This window comes from Elephas maximus, chromosome 6 (assembly GCF_024166365.1).
Source record: "Elephas maximus indicus isolate mEleMax1 chromosome 6, mEleMax1 primary haplotype, whole genome shotgun sequence".
In the NCBI taxonomy this organism is placed as follows: Eukaryota; Metazoa; Chordata; class Mammalia; order Proboscidea; family Elephantidae; genus Elephas; species Elephas maximus.
The window spans coordinates 134,481,550-134,500,362 of record NC_064824.1 but is presented as its reverse complement, the minus strand read 5'-3'; the positions used below and the strand labels follow the sequence as shown (position 1 = coordinate 134,500,362).

At 43.1% G+C, this 18,813-nt stretch overlaps 1 protein-coding gene across 2 annotated transcripts in view; it reads right to left on the bottom strand.

Annotated features, from left to right (window-relative positions):
* DIS3L2 (DIS3 like 3'-5' exoribonuclease 2) overlaps positions 1–18,813 on the bottom strand; it is a 386,635-nt gene that overhangs the window by 108,810 nt on the left and 259,012 nt on the right. For both annotated transcript variants that reach the window (XM_049888455.1, XM_049888454.1), the window contains exon 11: positions 8,160–8,272. In XM_049888455.1, coding sequence (XP_049744412.1) covers positions 8,160–8,272 — 113 coding nt within the window. The remainder of the gene's footprint in view (positions 1–8,159; positions 8,273–18,813) is intronic.

Genomic DNA, 18,813 nt, shown 5'->3' with positions numbered 1-18,813 from the left:
ACTTGGAATAGAGGCATAGCTCCTCTGTCTCTGTGTCTGAGCACTCTTTTGGCAGCTGGTCTGGTAAGTGGGTAACCTGGGCAGTGGTGTGGTGGAAGGTGAGGGTATGGCAGAGGTGCCACTGGGCCATCCAGGAGGCAGAACTGCCATAAAGTAGTCAGTGAAGTTGCTGGACCTCTACCTGGGAAAACACAGAATCCAGGGGAACACTGGCTCTTAAAAAGATCTATTGCTTCCTTTAGTCTTACTAGGATGAGACTCATCCTTCCCTACGGCCAGGGCTCAAGAAGCCCTGGTGGCGTAGTGGTGAAGCACGTCACTGCTAACCAAAAGGTCAGCAGTTTGAACCCACCAGCCGCTCTGCAGGAAAAAGATAACAGCAGTCTGCTTCTGTAAAGATTACAGCCCTGGGGGTCCAAAGATAACTGGTACCTCCCAGTCCTTACAACCAAAAACTTTGGGTGCCCATGGTCCCTCTGCAGAACCCACCCACCAGCACGCTCTAGGGAACAGGGACACGCTTTCCTCAGAGACACTCAGGGGTCGGTTCTCGGCTCCCTGCCTTGTTCAGAGCGTCACCCCCTGCTGCAATCAGATACCGGTATATACGCCAATCACCCCTGCCCCTCTAAGACTGTAGGACAGAGCTGGTACCACACACTTCATGGTCAGCTACCTGGAAACCTGAGCTGAATTCATACAAGAAAACTGAACGGACTCCTAGACTGATACACCGGATAACAGCTCTAGCCAGCTGGGGACAGGACGTCAGAGCTCTAAAGGTGAAAATAGTCAAGCTAGCTCACTCAAGCAACCCATAGGGGTATACCAAAACAAAACAAAGCAAGACGCTACGACACAGTAAGCAAGCATAAACTAATACAATAACTTATAGCTGGCTCAGAGACAACAGTCAATATCAAGTCACATAAAGAAACAGACCATGATCACCCCAACAGGCTCTCAAAACAAAGAATCCAGCGATCTTCTAGATGCAAGTGCATTCCTGGAATTACCTGATGCAGAATACAAAAGTTTAATATACAGAACCCTTCAAGACAAGGAAGGAAATGATGCAATACACAGAACAAGCCAAGGAACACACAGATAAAGCAACTGAAGAAATTAGGAAGATTATTCAGGAACATTACGAAAAGTTTAATACGCTGGAAAAATCCATAGACAGATAAAAAAAAATAGCAAACAGAAATCCAGAAGATTCACAATAAAATTACAGAAGCAGACAACTCAACAGAAAGTCAGAGGAGCAGAATTGAGCAAGTAGAAGCCAGAATTTCTGAATTTGAAGATAAATCACTTGGCACTAACACATTTGAAGAAAAATCAGATAAAAGAATAAAAAAAAATGAAGAAACCTTAAGAATCATGTGGGACTCTATCAAGAGAAATAACCTACAAGTGACTGGAATACCAGAACAGGGAGGGATAACAGAAAATACAGAGAGAATTGAAGATTTGTTGGCAGAAAACTTCCCTGATACTGTGAAAGATTAGAAGATATCTATCCAAGATGCTCACTGAACTCCACATAAGGTGGGTCTTAAAAGAAAGTCACCAAGACATATTATAATCAAACTTGCCAAAGCCGAAGATAAAGAGAGAATTATAAGATCAGCAAGGGATAAACGAACAGTCACCTACAAAGGAGAGCCAATAAGATGCTCGGACTACTCAGCAAAAACCATGCAGGCAAGAAGGCAATGGGATGACATAATTAAAAAATTGAAGGAGAAAAACTGCCTGCCCAGAATCATATATCCAACAAAAATACTGTCTCTTAAATATGAAGGTGAAATTAAGACATCTCCAGATAAACACAAGTTGAGGGAATTCGTAAAAGCCAAACCAAAACTACAAGAAATACTAAAGGGAGTTCTTTGGTTAGAAAATCAATAATATCAGGTATCAATCCAAGACTAGAACACTGGGCAGAGCAACCAGAAGTCAACCCAGACAGGAAAATCCAAAACAACAAAGCAAGATTATAAAAAAAGAAAAAGCTCAAAACAGGTTAACGGTGATGTTATTATATAAAAGAAGACAACGTTAAAATAATAAAGAGGGACTAAGAAATGTAATCATAGACCTTCCATATGGATAGGAAGATACAGCAATTCAAAGAAATAAAAGTTAGTTTTAAATTTAGAAAAATAGGGGTAAATAATAAGGTAACCACAAAGGACACAAATTATCCTACTCATCAAAATAAAATACAAGGGAAAAATACAGATTCAGCAGAAACAAAATAAAAAACAATGAATACGAGCAAAGGACAATATATAAAGATAATTTACTCAGCACATAAAATTAAGTGGGAAAAAGAAGCTGTCAACAACACACAAAAAAAGACATCAAAATGACAGCACTAAACTCATACCTATTCATAATTACGCTGAATGTAAATGGACTAAATGCACCAATAAAGAGACAGAGAGTGGCAGAATGGATTAAAAAACATGATCTGTCTATACGTTGCCTACAAGAGACACACCTTAGCCTTAGAGACACAAACAAACTAAAACTCAAAGGATGGAAAAAAATATACCAAGCAAACAACAATCAAAAAAGAGCAGGAGTGGCAATATTAATTTCTGACAAAATAGACTTTAAAGTTAAATCCATCAGAAAAGATAAGGAAGGAGACTATATAATCATTAAAAGGACAATACACCAAGAAGATATAACCATATTAAATATTTATGCACCCAATGACAGGGCTGCAAGATACATAAAACAAACTCTATCATCACTGAAAAGTGAGACAGACAGCTCCACAATAATAGTGGGAGACTTTAACACACTACTTTCGGTGAAGGACAGGACATCCAGAAAGAAGCTCAATGAAGACACGGAAGATCTAAATGCCACAATCAACCAACCTGATTTCACAGACCTATATAGAACACTCCACCCAACAGCAACCAAGTATACTTTCTTTTCTAGTGCACATGGAACATTCTCTAGAATAGACCACATATTAGGGCATAAAGCAAGCCTTAGCAGAATCTGAAACATTGAAATATTACAAAGCATCTTGTCTGACCATAAGGCCATAAAAGTGGAAATCAATAACAGGAAAAGCAGGGAAAAGAAATCAAACACTTGGAAACTGAACAACACCCTGCTCAAAAAAGACTGGATTATGGAAGACATTAAGGATGGAATAAAGAAATTCAGAGAATCCAATGAGAATGAAAACACTTCCTATCAGAACCTTTGGGACACAGCAAAAGGGGTGCTCAGAGGCCAATTTATATCAATAAATGCACACATCCAAAAAGAACAAAGGGCCAAAATCAAAGAATTATCTCTACAACTTGAACAAATAGAAAGAGAACAACAAAAGAAACCCATAGGCACCAGAAGAAAACAAATAATAAAAATTAGAGCTGAAATAAATGAAATAGAAAACAGAAAAACAATTGAAAGAATTAACAAGACCAAAAACTGGTTCTTTGAAAGAAATCAAGAAAATTGACAAACCACTGGCCAAACTGACAAAAGAAAAACAGGAGAGGAAGCAAATAACCTGAATAAGGAATGAGATGGGCGATATTACAACAGGCCCAACTGAAATTAAAAGAATCATATCAGATTACTATGAAAAATTGTACTCCAACCAATTTGAAAACCTAGAAGAAATGGATGAATTCCTAGAAACACACTACCTACCTAAACTAACACAAACAGAGGTAGAACAACTAAATAGACCCATAACAAAAGAAGAGATTGAAAAGGTAATCAAAATGCTCCCCCCAAAAAAAGCCCTGGTCTGGACAGCTTCACTGCAGAGTTCTACCAAACTTCCAGAGATGAGTTAACACCACTACTACTAAAGGTATTTCAGAGCATAGAAAAGGACAGAATACTACCAAACTCATTCTATGAAGCCACCATATCCCTGATACCAAAACCAGGTAAAGACACCACAAGAAAAGAAAATTATAGACCTATATTCCAAAAGGAACATAGATGCAAAAATCCTCAACAAAATTCCAGCCAATAGAATTCAACAACATATCAATAAAATAATTCACCATGACCAAGTGGGATTCATACCAGGTATGCAGGGATGGTTCAACATTAGAAAAACAATTAATGTAATCCACCACATAAATAAAACAAAAGATAAGAATCACATGATTTTATCAATTGATGCAGAAAAGGCATTTGACAAAGTTCGACACTCATTCATAAAAACTCTCAGCAAAATAGGAATAGAAGGAAAATTCCTCAACAAAACAAAAGGTATTTATACAAAGCCAACAGCCAACATCACCCTAAATGGAGAGAGCCTGAAAACATTCCCACTGAGATCGGGAGCCAGACAAGGATGCCCTTTATCATCACTCTTAATCAACATTGTGCTGGAAGTCCTAGCCAGAGCAATTAGGCTAGATAAAGAAATAAAGACCATCCAGATTGGCAAGGAAGAAGTAAAAGTATCTCTATTTGCAGATGACATGATCTAATACACAGAAAACCCTAAGGAATCCTTCAGAAAACTACTGAAACTAATAGAAGAGCTCAGCAGAGTATTGGGATACAAGATAAACATACAAAAATCAGTTGGATTCCTCTACACCAACAAAAAGAACATCAAAGAGGAAATCACCAAATCAACGCCATTTACAGTAGCCCCCAAGGAGATAAAATACTTAGGAATAAACCTTACCAGAGATGTAAAAGACTTATACAACGAAAACTACAGTACACTTCTGCAAGAAACCAAAAGAGACGTAAGTGGAAAAACATATCTTTCTCGTGGATAGGAAGACTTAACATTATAAAAATGTCTATTCTACCAAAAGCAATCTATACATTTAATGCAATTCTGATCCAAATCCCAACAACACTCTTTAATGAGATGGAGAAACAAATCACCAACTTCATACGGAAGGGGAAGAGGCCCTGGATAAATAAGGCATTACTGAAAAAGAACAAAGTGGGAGGCCTTACTTTCCCTGATTTTAGAACCTATTATACCACCACAGTAGTCAAAACAGCCTGGTACTGGTACAACAACAGATACACAGACCAATGAAACAGAATTGAGAATCCAGACATAAATCCATCCACATATGAGCAGTTGATATTTGACAAAGGCCCCAAAACAGTTCAATGGGGAAAAGACATATTTTTAACAAATGGTACTGGCATAACTGGATATCCATTTGCAAAAAAATGAAACAAGACCCATACCTCACTCCATGCACAAAAACGAGCTCAAAATGGATCAAAGACCAAAATATAAAATCTAAAACGATACAGATCATGGAAGAAAAAATAGGGATGTTAGGAGCCCTAATACATGGCATAAACAGCATACAAAACATTATGAAGAATGTAGAAGAAAAACTAGATAACTGGGAGCTCCTAAAAATCAAACACCTATGCTCATCCAAAGACTTCACCGAAAGAGGAAAAAGACTACCTACAGACTGGGAAAAAGTTTTTAGCTGTGACATTTCCCATCAGTGCCCGATCTCTAAAATCTACATGATACTGCAAAAACTCAACTACAAAAAGACAAATAACCCAGTTAAAAAAAGGGCAAAAGGTATGAATAGACACTTCACTAAAGAAGACATTCAGGTTGCTAACAGATACATGAGGAAATGTTCACGATCATCAGCCATTAGAGAACTGCAGATCAAAACTACAATGAGATTTCACCTCACTCCAGAAAGGCTGGCATTAATCCAAAAAACACAAAATAATAAATGTTGGAGAGGTTGTGGAGAGATTGGAACACTTATACAGTGCTGGTGAGAATGTAAAATGGTACAACCACTCTGGAAATCAATTTGGCGCTTCCTTAAAAAGGTAGAAATAGAACTACCATACGATCCAGCAATCCTACTCCTTGGAATATATCCTAGAGAAATAAGAGCCTTTACACCAACAGATATATGCACACCCAAGTTTACTGCAGCACTGTTTACAATAGCAAAAAGATGGAAGCAACCAAGGTGCCCATCAACAGATGAATGGATAAATAAATTATGGTATATTCACACGCATCCATAAAGAACAGTGAGGAATCTGTGAAACATTTCATGATATGGAGGAACCTGGAAGGCATTATGCTGAATGAAATTAGTCAGTTGCAAAAGGAGAAATATTGTATAAAACCACTATTATAAGAACTTGAGAAATAGTTTAAACTGAGAAGAAAACATTCTTTTGTGGTTACGAGAGGGGGGAGGGAGGGACAGTGGGAGAGAGGTATTCACTAATTAGATAACTACTTTAGGTGAAGGGAAAGACAACACACAATACAAGGGAGCTAAACTAACTGGACTAAACCAAAAGAAAAGAAGTTTCCTGAATAAACTGAACACTTCGAAGGCCAGTGTAGCAGCGGCAGAGGTTTGGGGACCATGTTTCAGGGTACATCTAAGTCAACTGGCATAATAAAATCTATTAAGAAAACATTCTGCATCCCACTTTGAAGAGTGGCATCTGGGGTCTTAAACGCTAGCAAGCAGCCATCTAAGATGCATCAATGTGTCTCAACCCACCTGGATCAAAGGAGAATGAAGAACACCAAGGACACAAGGTAATTATGAGCCCAAGAGACAGAAAGGGCCACATGAACCAGAGACTACATCATCCTGAGACCAGAAGAACTAGATGGTGCAGGGGTAGCTTCTCTAGGAGTTAGAGAGGCAGTAGCTGGAAGCACAACGGCTCAAAGCACAAGCTGCTTTAGGGGCGAGGAGAGGCTGAGCTCAGAGCCTGGCTTTTCCTGCACCAGCTGTGTGGGCATGTGAGCAGGTGACTGTGGGAGCTGCTAGCCAGATCAGGTAGTGCAGGTGGACTGGGTGGCTATACGCTCTTCCTGGGTGGTGACATGGGTAAGTTCCCAAAACAGATGAAGTTTAGCACTTGGGCTGGTCTCTTGTCCCTGAGGGATGGGAGACAGGCAAAGGGTATTATGCAGCCCCCAGAACGTCACGGTATGTGTGGGTGGGTGGTGGGGGTATACCTCTCACCTGAGTGCAGTCAATGAGCAAATACCCAAAGTCAAGTCTTAAGGCGTGGAGACCTGGAGGACAGAAGGTTTAAGCTAGTGTAGGCAGCAATCCAAAATTAGACCACTGAATTCAAGGAGGTCAACAGGAAACGCAAATCAAGATACAGCCAAAGAGTTAAGAAAAGCAGATGAACAAAGACAATCAAAGGAGGATAACTTTGTGGTCTTTTAGTCACCACTGCCCCCAGGGCATACTACAGTGCTCAGCAGGTCACTGATGCTCAATAAATGCTTGTTAAAGCAACGGATGCTGATGCCTACCTCATGGATGTACCAGGCACAGGTACATAGACTGGAAGGAACATTTTGAGATGATTTTGTCCAATCACTTCACAGACGAGCCTAGGGAGGCCCAAAGAGCCTCAATGACTTACCAGGACTAGGATGACAGCCCAGGGCTCCTCCTCTCCCTCTGCTTTTCTATCACTGGGTTGGAACGGTTATCTTGTAAACGGCAGTTCAGACCCAGATCAGCCTGTACCATGTCCTTTAGAATGGAAGTCAGCAAACTTTTGCTTCAAGCTCCAGATAGTAAATCTTTTAGGCTTTGTGGGTCATGTGATCTCTGTGGCAACTATTCCACTCTGCTGCTGCAGTACGAAAGCGGTATAGACAAGACAGAAATGGGTGTGGCTGTGTTCCAATACAACTTTATAAAAACCAGTGGCTGGGGTGGGCTGCACTTTGCTGATCCCTGCTTTGGAGTATGAGTTTGAAAGCAGGTATTTTTTCTCATTTCGTTTTGAAGCTGACCATTTGTCTGATTACGCATGTGGCAGGGTCAGTCTGAAGGTCAGAGACGAGCACCCATGTCTTCCTTTGCCTCTTTTCAGTGGGTTCCTCTTGAGTATGGGGCCTAACAGGAACAAATGCAGTAACAGGGCAAGCACTTTTCTAGGGAAACTTTTTTTGGTTTCTCTTAGAATATTCTCGTATTTTTACCTTATTAGCAATAAGGAAAGATGTTTAGACAAGATTGCTGGTTCTTGTCTTTTTTTTTTTGTGAGAAAATGGAAACAAATGAAGTAAAACAAAACATGGAAGAAGACTTAACCAGAAACACAATTTCCAATCTGAGAAATTGGAGACTGATGTTTACCTTCTGCACCAGGTAGACACTGGTGGCTCTCTCAGCAGCCAGTCTGTCCAGATCTGATCCATCGGGAACGAAGTAACTCACATCAGCGATGTGGACGCCCACTTCAAAGTTGCCTGTGAATGTACAAGAAGGACCGTCAGCCTATGGGGAAGACAAGGGCAAGGCCTCCGGAGAATCGTTTCCGAGGGCGCATGTCCCTCACGGATGGTACAGGCCTGTATTTTCAGTCCGCTGTGATCTGCACTATTGTTCCTTTCAAATAAAGAAGATTAACCATTTTTACAAGATGTTTCTCATCCCCAAAGGTTCTTACCTTGGAGTAAACATCAATGGACTTGCAAATGAATGCCTGGCTGGTATTGGAGGAAGAATAAATCCTTTTAGGCTATTCCCAGTCCATCTGATCCCATTGCTGTCGAGTTGATTCCGACTCATAGTGACCCTATAGGACAGAGTAGAACTGCCTCGTAGAGTTTCCAAGGAGCGCCTGGCGGATTCAAACTGCAGACCTTTTGGTTAGCAGCCGTAGCTCTAAACCACTATGCCATCAGGGTTTAGACTGAGTTAATCCAAAAATCCCACACTTGGTCCCACCGGCCACAGCCCTTATTCAGCCCCACACCTGGCCTCCCTGCCTTGACTCTGCCCCTCTTACCCAGCCCTCCACACTGTTGCTAGTGATCTTTCTAAATGGGGATCCGATGATGTCACATGAATAACACCGAGCCTGTTACTCATGTCTTTGCATGATCTCACTCCAATCCACCTTTCAGTCTTGCCACCCATCCTCCATATGCTCTTTATGCAGCTTCATGGGGAAACCTCTTTCCGTTCCCTGAACTTATCTTACCTCACCCCATTCGAAGGCTTGCAAAAAAAGAAATAAAAAAAAAAACCTGTTGCCACTAAGTCAATTTCAAGTCATTGTGACCTTATACAACAGAGTAGAACTGCCCCATAGGGTTTCTAAGGTTGAAAATCTCTACAGAAGCAGACTGCCATATCTTTCTCCCGAGGAGCAGCTAGTCGGTTTGAACCATGGACCTTTCAGTTAGCAGCTGAGGGCTTAAGCACTGCACCACCAGAGTTCCTTTTCAGAGGCTTGCTCAGCTCATGCTTTTCCCTACACTTGGAATAACCTCCTCACCTTGTAAGAGTCAACTGAAAGAGAATCCCAAAGCAAGAAGAGACTCCCCACCCTGCATGTGTTAAAGCCCCTCATCTGTATCTAATGGTGTGGCCGTCTCTTCTTCAGAGCTCTCATCACTGCCAGGTCTTATAGCTCATCTTCACTGGCTTCCCTCCCTACAGCGTACGTCAGCAAGGCAGACCTTCTGTGTAAGGTCCATGTTGTATGCCCAGGGCCTAGCAGAGCTCCTGGCACACAAAAGGCATCCATAAATACCAGCTGAGTGAATGAATCAATATTTGGTTTGTTGCCAGTTGGCTATTCCTTTCTGATAAGAGACCTTTTTTTTTCCTTTTAGAATTGCCCTTCCCTTTCCTGGCGGAGTTTTCAACAGGCCCTGCCTTCCCTACTGTAGAAGTGGTCACATGACCCAGGTTGATCAAGGTGACTTTGGTGGAATTGAACCTTAAGTGGGACTGGGAGGAGTGGTTTAGGTTATAAATTTAAGGTTAACCCTAAACATTCCATAAATCATCTATAAAATATAGTTATATATATATATATTCACACATACATAAGTGTATCTGTATACATATATATGAAAATGCACAAAACGGGCAGGATCTAAGAAACGAGCATGCACGTAAAGTAAGCGTACAATTTGCGGAGCGCAGCCTGGGCAGATAGAAGCAGGCAGGAGATACAAGCACAGAGGTGAGTTTGCGTAAATGTCAATGTGCTCAGTGCAATTCCGCTGTATCCCACCTTTGTTCACAGTGACTGGTTCAGGCACAGGCATGTGACCCACATAGACTTCTTCTGAGTCTGTTTTCAGGGATTGATATGGACTTTAGGAAAGCGCGTCTTTGTCTTGGGATCTCAGACACTAAAGACCATGTAAGCCTGGAGCTGCCAGGAAACATCTTTGCCACATAATTGTGCCAATATAGAAAAAAAAAAGGTGTGAGAAATAGAGAATCACGATGACCTTGTTTGAACTCCGGGATCCAGCTGAACCTGAAAGTAGTCTATAGGTGAACTTGGCAGGTCACAAAGCAATTGATTCCCTTCTGGTTATGATTCACGCAGAGTCCTGATGGGTCTACCTGTTGGCTCAGAAGCTCTCACTGACATAGCACCGCTGGCTCCTCTGGCCGCCTGTACAATCAGTCCTGAGGTATCACACCATATCTGCAAATTCGGCAGCTACTTCTTATCCTCCTATTCCTTTTTCATTGGGGGATCATTCGTCCCCATTTTTTAAAATAAAAAAAAAAAATGACTAAACATTGGGTGCTTAAAATCAGGGGTTCAGGCAAGGAGCAGAATTTCCGATTCCCTGCTAGCCCCACACCCAGAGACCACCTTCCTACCAGGCTTTCGGACCCTTGAGCATTCCTGCCCAATCCTGTAACATTAATCCACTAGGGAAAACCCAAGTCCACCTAAGAGATCCTGCCTGCAGTGGCATAATTGATAGACCTATCTCCCACAGAGGAAAGGGTGGTCTGGAAAGCTGGAGAAGCTCATGCGGCTCCGAGTTCAGCTGCCTTGGTTCTGGGCACTGCAGCTGTGTTGTTGGGTCACTGGGAGCAGTGAAATCTGCCCGGTGGTGATCGAGGAAGTCCATCCATCCCAAGGGACTGCAGCTAGAAGTCTCAGACGGCTCAACTTCCAGTTTTGATATTACAAGTATCTAAAACCAACACTCGGAGAAGGTAAAAGAAAGTGTCTTCTTTTGAAGTCAGATTTATAATATATTGGCCTAATGGGTAAATATTGACTAAAGGAAAAGAGAGAGGATTATTACATCATGATACAAACCAAAATTTTAAATTTGGTCTGTGTGTTGTTACTACGAATGAACTTTCTGTCCTTAGTCAAAATTGACAAACTGACAAAGACCTCATTACGGAGATAAAACATGAAGGAGGCCAATCAAAACACATTCGAGAAGCTTAAATTTCCCTCCCAGCAGAGCCTCTACAACCAGCAAAGAGAACGCTCTTATTCTCTGCTTTGGACCTTTTTTATGGAAATGCTAAGTAAATATTTTATTACATATATTCACATAATGTGAACTTGCAGAACCCTTGAGCTAGTGGCACTGAAGTTTTTATTCAATGAAAGAAAAAACATAAGTCCAAAAGGTTATATAGCATATGCTGCCGAATCCTTTAGGACAAATTTGGTGTTTTTTAAAAAAGTACCCTTCCATAGAAAAATCGTCTTTTAAAATTAAACCTTAAAAAGTTTCACCTCCTGGGGCTGAGGCGAACCCTGTGAGCCTGGAAGCACAGTGGGAGTAGAGCATGCCAGGCTCCCTCTGCACAGGGTCCACAGGCTCCGATGGACACAAATACTCCTCTGAGAGAACCTGAGAGGACATCGAACTGCTTCATCCAGTGAAAACATGAACAGAGTCTAAAGCAGGGCTCAGAGACCAGCTCTTTTCAGCCAGCCTCCCAGCCAGCTCAGCCACTTCCTAATAGTGTCCCTGTCAGGTGGCCCCTGCCACGTCCTCTAAGGTGGGGATCTCACATCTTCTTGAAGCCACTTGCTCTCTTTCTGAAGAGCTCTGGCTGTTAGACGTGCTTCCTCACGCTGGTCCACAATCCATGGAGATGAAGTCCTAAGTCTGCCTGCACCAGGCACACACAGAGGTGGTCCTTCTCTTCAAGGAGCTCACAGATCCACCACTGTGATGACAATGTGGCCTTTCCAGGGCTATGGCAGAGGAGGTTCCAAGTGTACGGGAGCGAGTTGAGCTGAAACCTGCTTTTACTTCAGTAAGGACGTATGTGGAAATGCTTTGCAATCTGTAACAACTACACAGATGTAGTGATGACAATGAAGATAATAAAAATGATAATAAGGATGTTGTGAGGGGCCATCGTCTTGGTTCCGACTCACAGTGACCAAACAGAATAAAACACTGCTCCATCCTATGCCATCCTCACAATTGTTGCTATGCTCGAGCCCACTGTTGCAGCCACTGTGTCAATCCATCTCATCCAGGGTCTTCCTCTTTTTCGCTTACCCTTTGTTTTGCCAAGTATGATATCCTTCTCCAGGGCTGGTCCCTCCTCGTAACATGTCCAAACTATGTGAGACGAAGTCTCACCATTCTCGATTCTAAGGAGCATTCTGGCTGAACTTCTTCCAAGACAGACTGGCTCATGCTTCTGGCAGTCCGTGGTATGGTCAACATTCTTCGTCAACACCGTAACTCAAGGTGTCAATTCTTCTTCGGTTTTCCTTATTCATTGTCCAACTTTCCTGTGCACATGAGGTGATTGAAAACACCATGGCTTGGGTCAGGCACACCTTCATCCTTAAAGTGACACCTTTAAGGATAGCAGTACCAAAAAAACCAAATCAAACCCATTACTGCCAAGTCGATTCCAACTCACAATGACCCTATAAGACACAGAACTGTCCCACAGGATTTTCAAGGAGCAGTTTTTGGTTAGCAGTCGAGCTCTTAACCACTAAGCCATCAGCGCTCCTTAGGATAGCAGTAGCAGCCATTTATTAAACATCTACTCTGTGCCTGAAGGAGCCCTGGCAGCATAGTGGTTAAGTACTCGGCAGCTAACTGAAAGGTCGGCAGTTTGAACACAGCAGCCGTTTTGTGGGAAAAGGACGTGGCACTCTGCTTCTCTAAAGATTACAGCCTTGGAAACCCTATAGGAATGTTCTGCTCTGTTCTACAGGGTCACTGTGAGTTGGAATTGACTTGATGGCAATGGGTTTTTTTCTACTCTGTGCTAGGGCCTCCACACATATTAATCTAGTTTTTATAACAGCCACGCAAAACATACTTCACAGATGGATCATCGGAGGCCCAGAGAGGCTCCAGGTCACTTGCCCAAGGTCATCTGGCTAGTAAGTGACAAAGCCTGGATTCGAAACCACTGTCACTGTAACTCCAGGACAAGGTGAAACAACCCAATGTGTCTTCCAAGTGGGCCACCTCTCCACATTCTTCCCTATCTCTCATGGCTCAGTAAAAGCCATACTCTTGGCTATGGATCCACAAGTCCTGTCAGGGACTTCCCCAGCTTTGTTCACAGTCACGCACCTGTCGCTGTAAGCTCGTTTGGTCCCACTGTCAACCTCCACAGCCACTTGTGACAGGGCGTGATTATGGAATGACCACTAAGCCATCAACTCTAAACAAACAAAAAAACCAAACCTGTTGCCCTCGAGTCGATTCTGACTCATTGTGAGCCTACAGAACAGAGCAGAACTGCCCCATATGGTTTCCAAGGAGCACCTGGTGAATTCAAGCTACCAGCTTTTTGGCTAGCAGCTGTAGCTCTTAACCACTACGCCACCAGGCTCTCTTTAATCGTAAGAGTAAGTTCTTAAGACCACAACACTTTCTTTCTAAGTTTCTAACTTACAGTCACCTTTAAATGGTAGCAAATGGGACTGTCCTTAGCACTCGGAAAGCCTGTAGCAGAAGTGAGAATGACCAGAGTTGTCCCCTATCATAGGCAGGACTGCCATAAGCTTCCCTTCCATGAGGGGGCTCACTGCCTTCCACACTTCGGTCACTTGAGTTCCAGAGTTCCCCTTTGCCCACTGCTAAGACTGGACAGTGGTCAGAGAGGCTCTTCTCAACCCTGGTGGGAAGCGATTTTCTTCACAGAAAACAGTATTACCTGGGAAGCCTGCAAACCCATCCAATGAGAATCGAGGTGAACAACGCTGCTAAATGTACCTCATGGGGAAAAAGAACTGGTTTGGCCAGGTCACCAATCACCTTTGTGCCGCTAAACCCAAAACTTCTGAGGCCTGCCTTGCCCTGACCTTAGAGCAGCATCTGAATCTGGTGACTTCTCCCTCCTGAAACTCTTCCTTTGGCTTCTGACATCTGCAGCTGCTCCTTCTCAGACTCCTCTTCCTCCCCTTGTCCCTTACATGCTGCATCCTGGAAGCTGGACCCCAGGCTGCCCTCTAATTCTACTCCCTCCCTGGACTGTCTTATCTACTCCCAGGGGCCAGACTCCAACCCCTAGCCAAACCATTTCTCTCCCTGTGTTCCTGGTCCCAAGAAGCAGCATTACCTCTACCCAGGTGCCTAAACCAAAAAGAAACCAAGGACTTTCTCAGCCTGTGTTGACTAACCACTCTGATCTCTACCTCCTAGAGGTCTCTCAGATCTGCCCATATCACCTCTTCCCCACAATCGCCACCTTGGCCAGGGTCACCATTGTCTCTTTTGAGGAAGACCTAATGACCTCCTTTTTGGTCTCCCTGCACATTCTCCTCTCCTTAAAACCATTTTCCACACTGAAGCGAGTGCTCTTTCTAAAATGCAAACCTGCCTGTGTAAGCCCTCTGGGGCTCTTGCTGCCCGAGGATATAGCCCCGACCTGGCTGACAAGGCCTCCCTAGTCCTTTGCCTCATTTGTTCCACTCTGGCATGTAATACTCTATCATGCTCACAAAGGGGCAATGCTGGCCATTAGGGCGGGACACTATTCTTTATACTGTAGGCCTGCCCCAAGTGTAGTTCATTTTCCTGGCCCTTATACCTTCAATACCAGTTACACCACCTCATCACTGTGCAGGAACTTTCCAGAGCTGTTAAAACATACCACACTCTTTCACCTTCAGGTTCTCCCTGTGCAGGGTGCTCTTTAGGGTTTCTCTTTCTGACAACTCGCACTGGTCCTTCAGACTACCACACAAAGCCGACTCCCTCTGGCAGGCCTTCCCTGGGGCTCCCCACAGGTTCAACCCCTCTTCTGTGTCTCCCTATGGCTCCTTCTACTCCTCCCTGCCTAAAGCTCAACAGTGCTCACTGCACACATGACACGTGGTATCTCTCCAGTGTCTGTAAGCAGCATGAAGGACAAGAAAGGGTGTCAAACATAGTTGGTGTTTGACATTTACTGAACAAATAAAAAATAACAAAAATACAGGGCAGACTCACTGACACTCTGGATTGAAAAAGATTCTAAACACTGTCTGGCTTACTGTCCATGCAAGGTCCGAGTCCCCACACCAATCTGCCAAGCAAGTCTCCAGCCTGTGCTGACGTACTTTAGGTGACTTAGAAGTCATTATTTCCGAGGGTAGCATGCTCCAGCCTCAAGTAGCAATCACAGGTAAAAGTTTCTCCTTTTTAAGGCCAAAATCTGTCTTTCTAGAATTTTCACTTATTGATCCTAGTTCTACTCCATGGGGCTACCCAGAACAAGCCCATCTCCTCAGGCTCTGCAGGAGAAAGATGGCGGCAATCTGCTTCTGTAATGATTTACATCCTTAGAAAGCCTATAGGGCAGTTCTACTCTGCCTTACAGGGTCATTATGAGTTGGAATCGGCTTGATGGCAGTGGGATGTGGCAGGTACTTTTTTAGGCTGGGGACACAGGAGTGAACAAGACTGACAAAGTCACTTCTCTTGTGGAGCTTACATTCTAGCGGTGAGGGAAAGACAATAAAATGACAAGATTGTGGAAGATAGCAAAAAGGACTTTGAAGAAAATAAGACAGGGTGACATGATGAGAATGCCCGGGGCCTACCTTAGATTGAGTTAGAAAGTCTTTCTGAGGAAACAAGCCAAGACCATATGCCAAAAAAGGCCCACATCACGTGACGGCATGAGGCGAGAGCATTTCAGGCAGGATAATCACTAGAGCAAAGAGTCAAAGCTGGGAGCAAGTGTGGTGTGTCTAAGGACTAGAAAGAAAGCTGAGAAGATGAGGAGAGTTGGAAGCTGGGGGGCTAGTGAAGTAGACAGGGACCTGATGGGAGATGCCCTGATAGGTCAGGATGGAGCATTTAGGATTTTATTTCAAGTACAATGGAAAATCACTGTAGTGTTTTAAACAGAGAAGTGACATTAATTGTGACATTAACTGAATACACCATATTCACTCTCTCATTTTGTGGCATTCCTCACCCTGCATACCATGGTTCTGTTAGTACAGCCTAAGGTCACACTGAACTGAAAACAATGAGCCTGAAGGAGACCACACTCTGAGGAATGGCATTGGTAGGAGAACAAATTAAACTAATCCCTCAAAGAAGTAATCTGTTTTGTTAACAAAGGTAGATGATGAAAAGAAGTATAACCTCCTGGACACCCTGACAGATTCAACAGATGTTGGGTCTCCCTTCCCTCAGATTGGTTTCCATCTAGCCTACGACGAGAACACTATGCTCTTGCTTGGGTAACTCCTTTGACCTTGAGGCCTGTCTTCCCAACACACGAGCCCTGAGAGAGTGAGAGAGAAAGCAGTGCTTTGGAAGCCCAGAGAAGGTAATTCAACTGAGAGTACTGAGATGAAAGGGTGACTGTCCAGACATCCTCAGCAGTGATGCAGGCTCTGGTCTTAGTTTGTTCCCACTGAACTTTCGAGACAGGTTCCACAGCTGAAAAACAATTGGGCTTGGATCATCTCATGGCCACACAATAAACTCCATCTTTTAGTTGGGGTAAGCAAATTCCCTGACTTTGGTGGAAACACTGATTGGGTTGCTAGGTAAGATGGACAACTTAAACTCTGACGTCTTCCAGTTCTGTGTGGTATTTGGTTATGTAATCTCACACAAAAGTTGACCACTGGTACGGCAAGCCATGGCAGGGTTCCACGGCCATGACGTGGTGATGGTTTGAGGAGATTTCATAAATTTAAAAGGGGTCAAAGTAAAACAATTATGGGGTAAGTCTGAATGCAATGCCAGGTACCTGTGTACTGAGGAGGGGGTTGTACAAGGTGACTCCTAAGATTCATCTGCAGGCCAGGATTTGAGGAGTCTGTGATTTTTTTTTGGTCATCCAGCAAAGGGTTAAATGAGGACCTCCAGTTACAAACTCCTTAACTCGTGAGCTCACTTTCTGGAACTAGGCAACTTAAAGAGCCTTTTTCCTTCATTAGTACAAAGGGCTCTATCAATCTGCAAGTACTCAACTAAACTGCCCACACAGCAATTTTTGTCATGTTCAATCTAATTCTCAAGAATCTAAGTTTAAATTTATACGAACAGCATGGAAGAGGAACACCCAGGTAGTAAATTCCACTTTTCCACTTCCAAATGATTTGAGCAATGGCCTCCTTCATTAACAGGAAAGAGAATGAAGAGCTGAACATGTGAGGCTGGCACACCCAACGTCTGGGAATTTCCAGGCGTTTCAGGAGTTAGTGGGGAAAGCCCAGGTCAGCCGGTCAGGCCTGGGACAGACAGCTGAGCACAGCACAGCAAGAGATCTGAGAGGACAGCGGGTCCTTCCTCGGTGCCAAAGAAAGTGAAGTCAGAGGGGCCGACAAGGACCCTTGAAGGCAGCTAAAAAGTGAGCAGGTCAAAATAATAAGGGCTGGGGTGAGGGGCAGAGAGTTAGGAACGGTGGGGGTTTGGCCATAGTTTGAGGGTTACAGGGCTGAGTGGGTGATGGGAACAAGAGATTTCATTATACCATTATTCTATCTACTTTTGTGCATGCTCAAAGTGCTCCATCCAAAAATTAAAAAAAAAAAAAAAAGCTAGCAGAGGCTGAGTCAAGGAAAGAAAAAAGTTTAAAAAGGGCTTCGCGTTTTAGAAGAAAGGGCAGCCAACAGAGGCAGAAGAGAAGGTAGCCAGTTAAGAAGAGCAGAATTAAAAGGTTCCCAGTGGTGAACTCTAGAGAACGTGGAGTATGGGGGCTGTTCTTTTCTTCGTTATACACGTTTGTAATGTTTTCAGCTCTCGAAAACTGGAAAAACCAATACAGATGAGTATTAAATAAAAAATACAAACCTGGCTTAAAACTGTCTGGAAAGAAACATATCAAGATGGTAACAATGTTTTTCTCTGAGTGGTGGGATTATGAATTTTTCTTTTTGTTTGTATGTTACATCTAATTTTTCTATCATAAATGTGTTATTTATAACAGTTTTTTTTTTTTTTTAAATAAAAAGCCACAAAATGATGTGTCCCTCTATGTGTACCTCTAGCCCTCTTTTCATCATCCTCCACCCCCTGGACCGCCAACGACACTCACAAAAGGCATCACTGGCCAGCCTGGGTGGGGAGCACTGAGAGATGGTGATGACTCACGTGACAGCCTGCCTAGTTGATCATGGCACTAAAGCACTTTGCAGGGAAATTCAGTAAATGAAATAGCGAGAACTAGATTATCTGTCTTCTGGGTAGCAAACAACTATTTTCAAACCAGAAACATGGATGCAGCACACGGCAGCCTGTGGTGTTACCCATCGCACCAGTGGGTCTAGCTGGCCAGGGAACGACTCTTTCTTACGTCTGCAGGTGAGCGGGGAGCAGCTGTTATGACCCCAGCAGAACAGCTTCCCAGATGAAGGCTGGCAAATGGAATTAGAGTGTATATCCCCACTCGACTGTGGATTTTCTCATTTTAACAACACCCTCTGTTTAATTAATAAACCATAATTACTAATCTCGAATAGCCAAGTATAGAAGAGATGTACAATTGTGAACAGGTTTTAAAGGAATATAAACATTTATGTGTATTTAAATACCTAGTCATTAAACATTAACAGTTATCAACT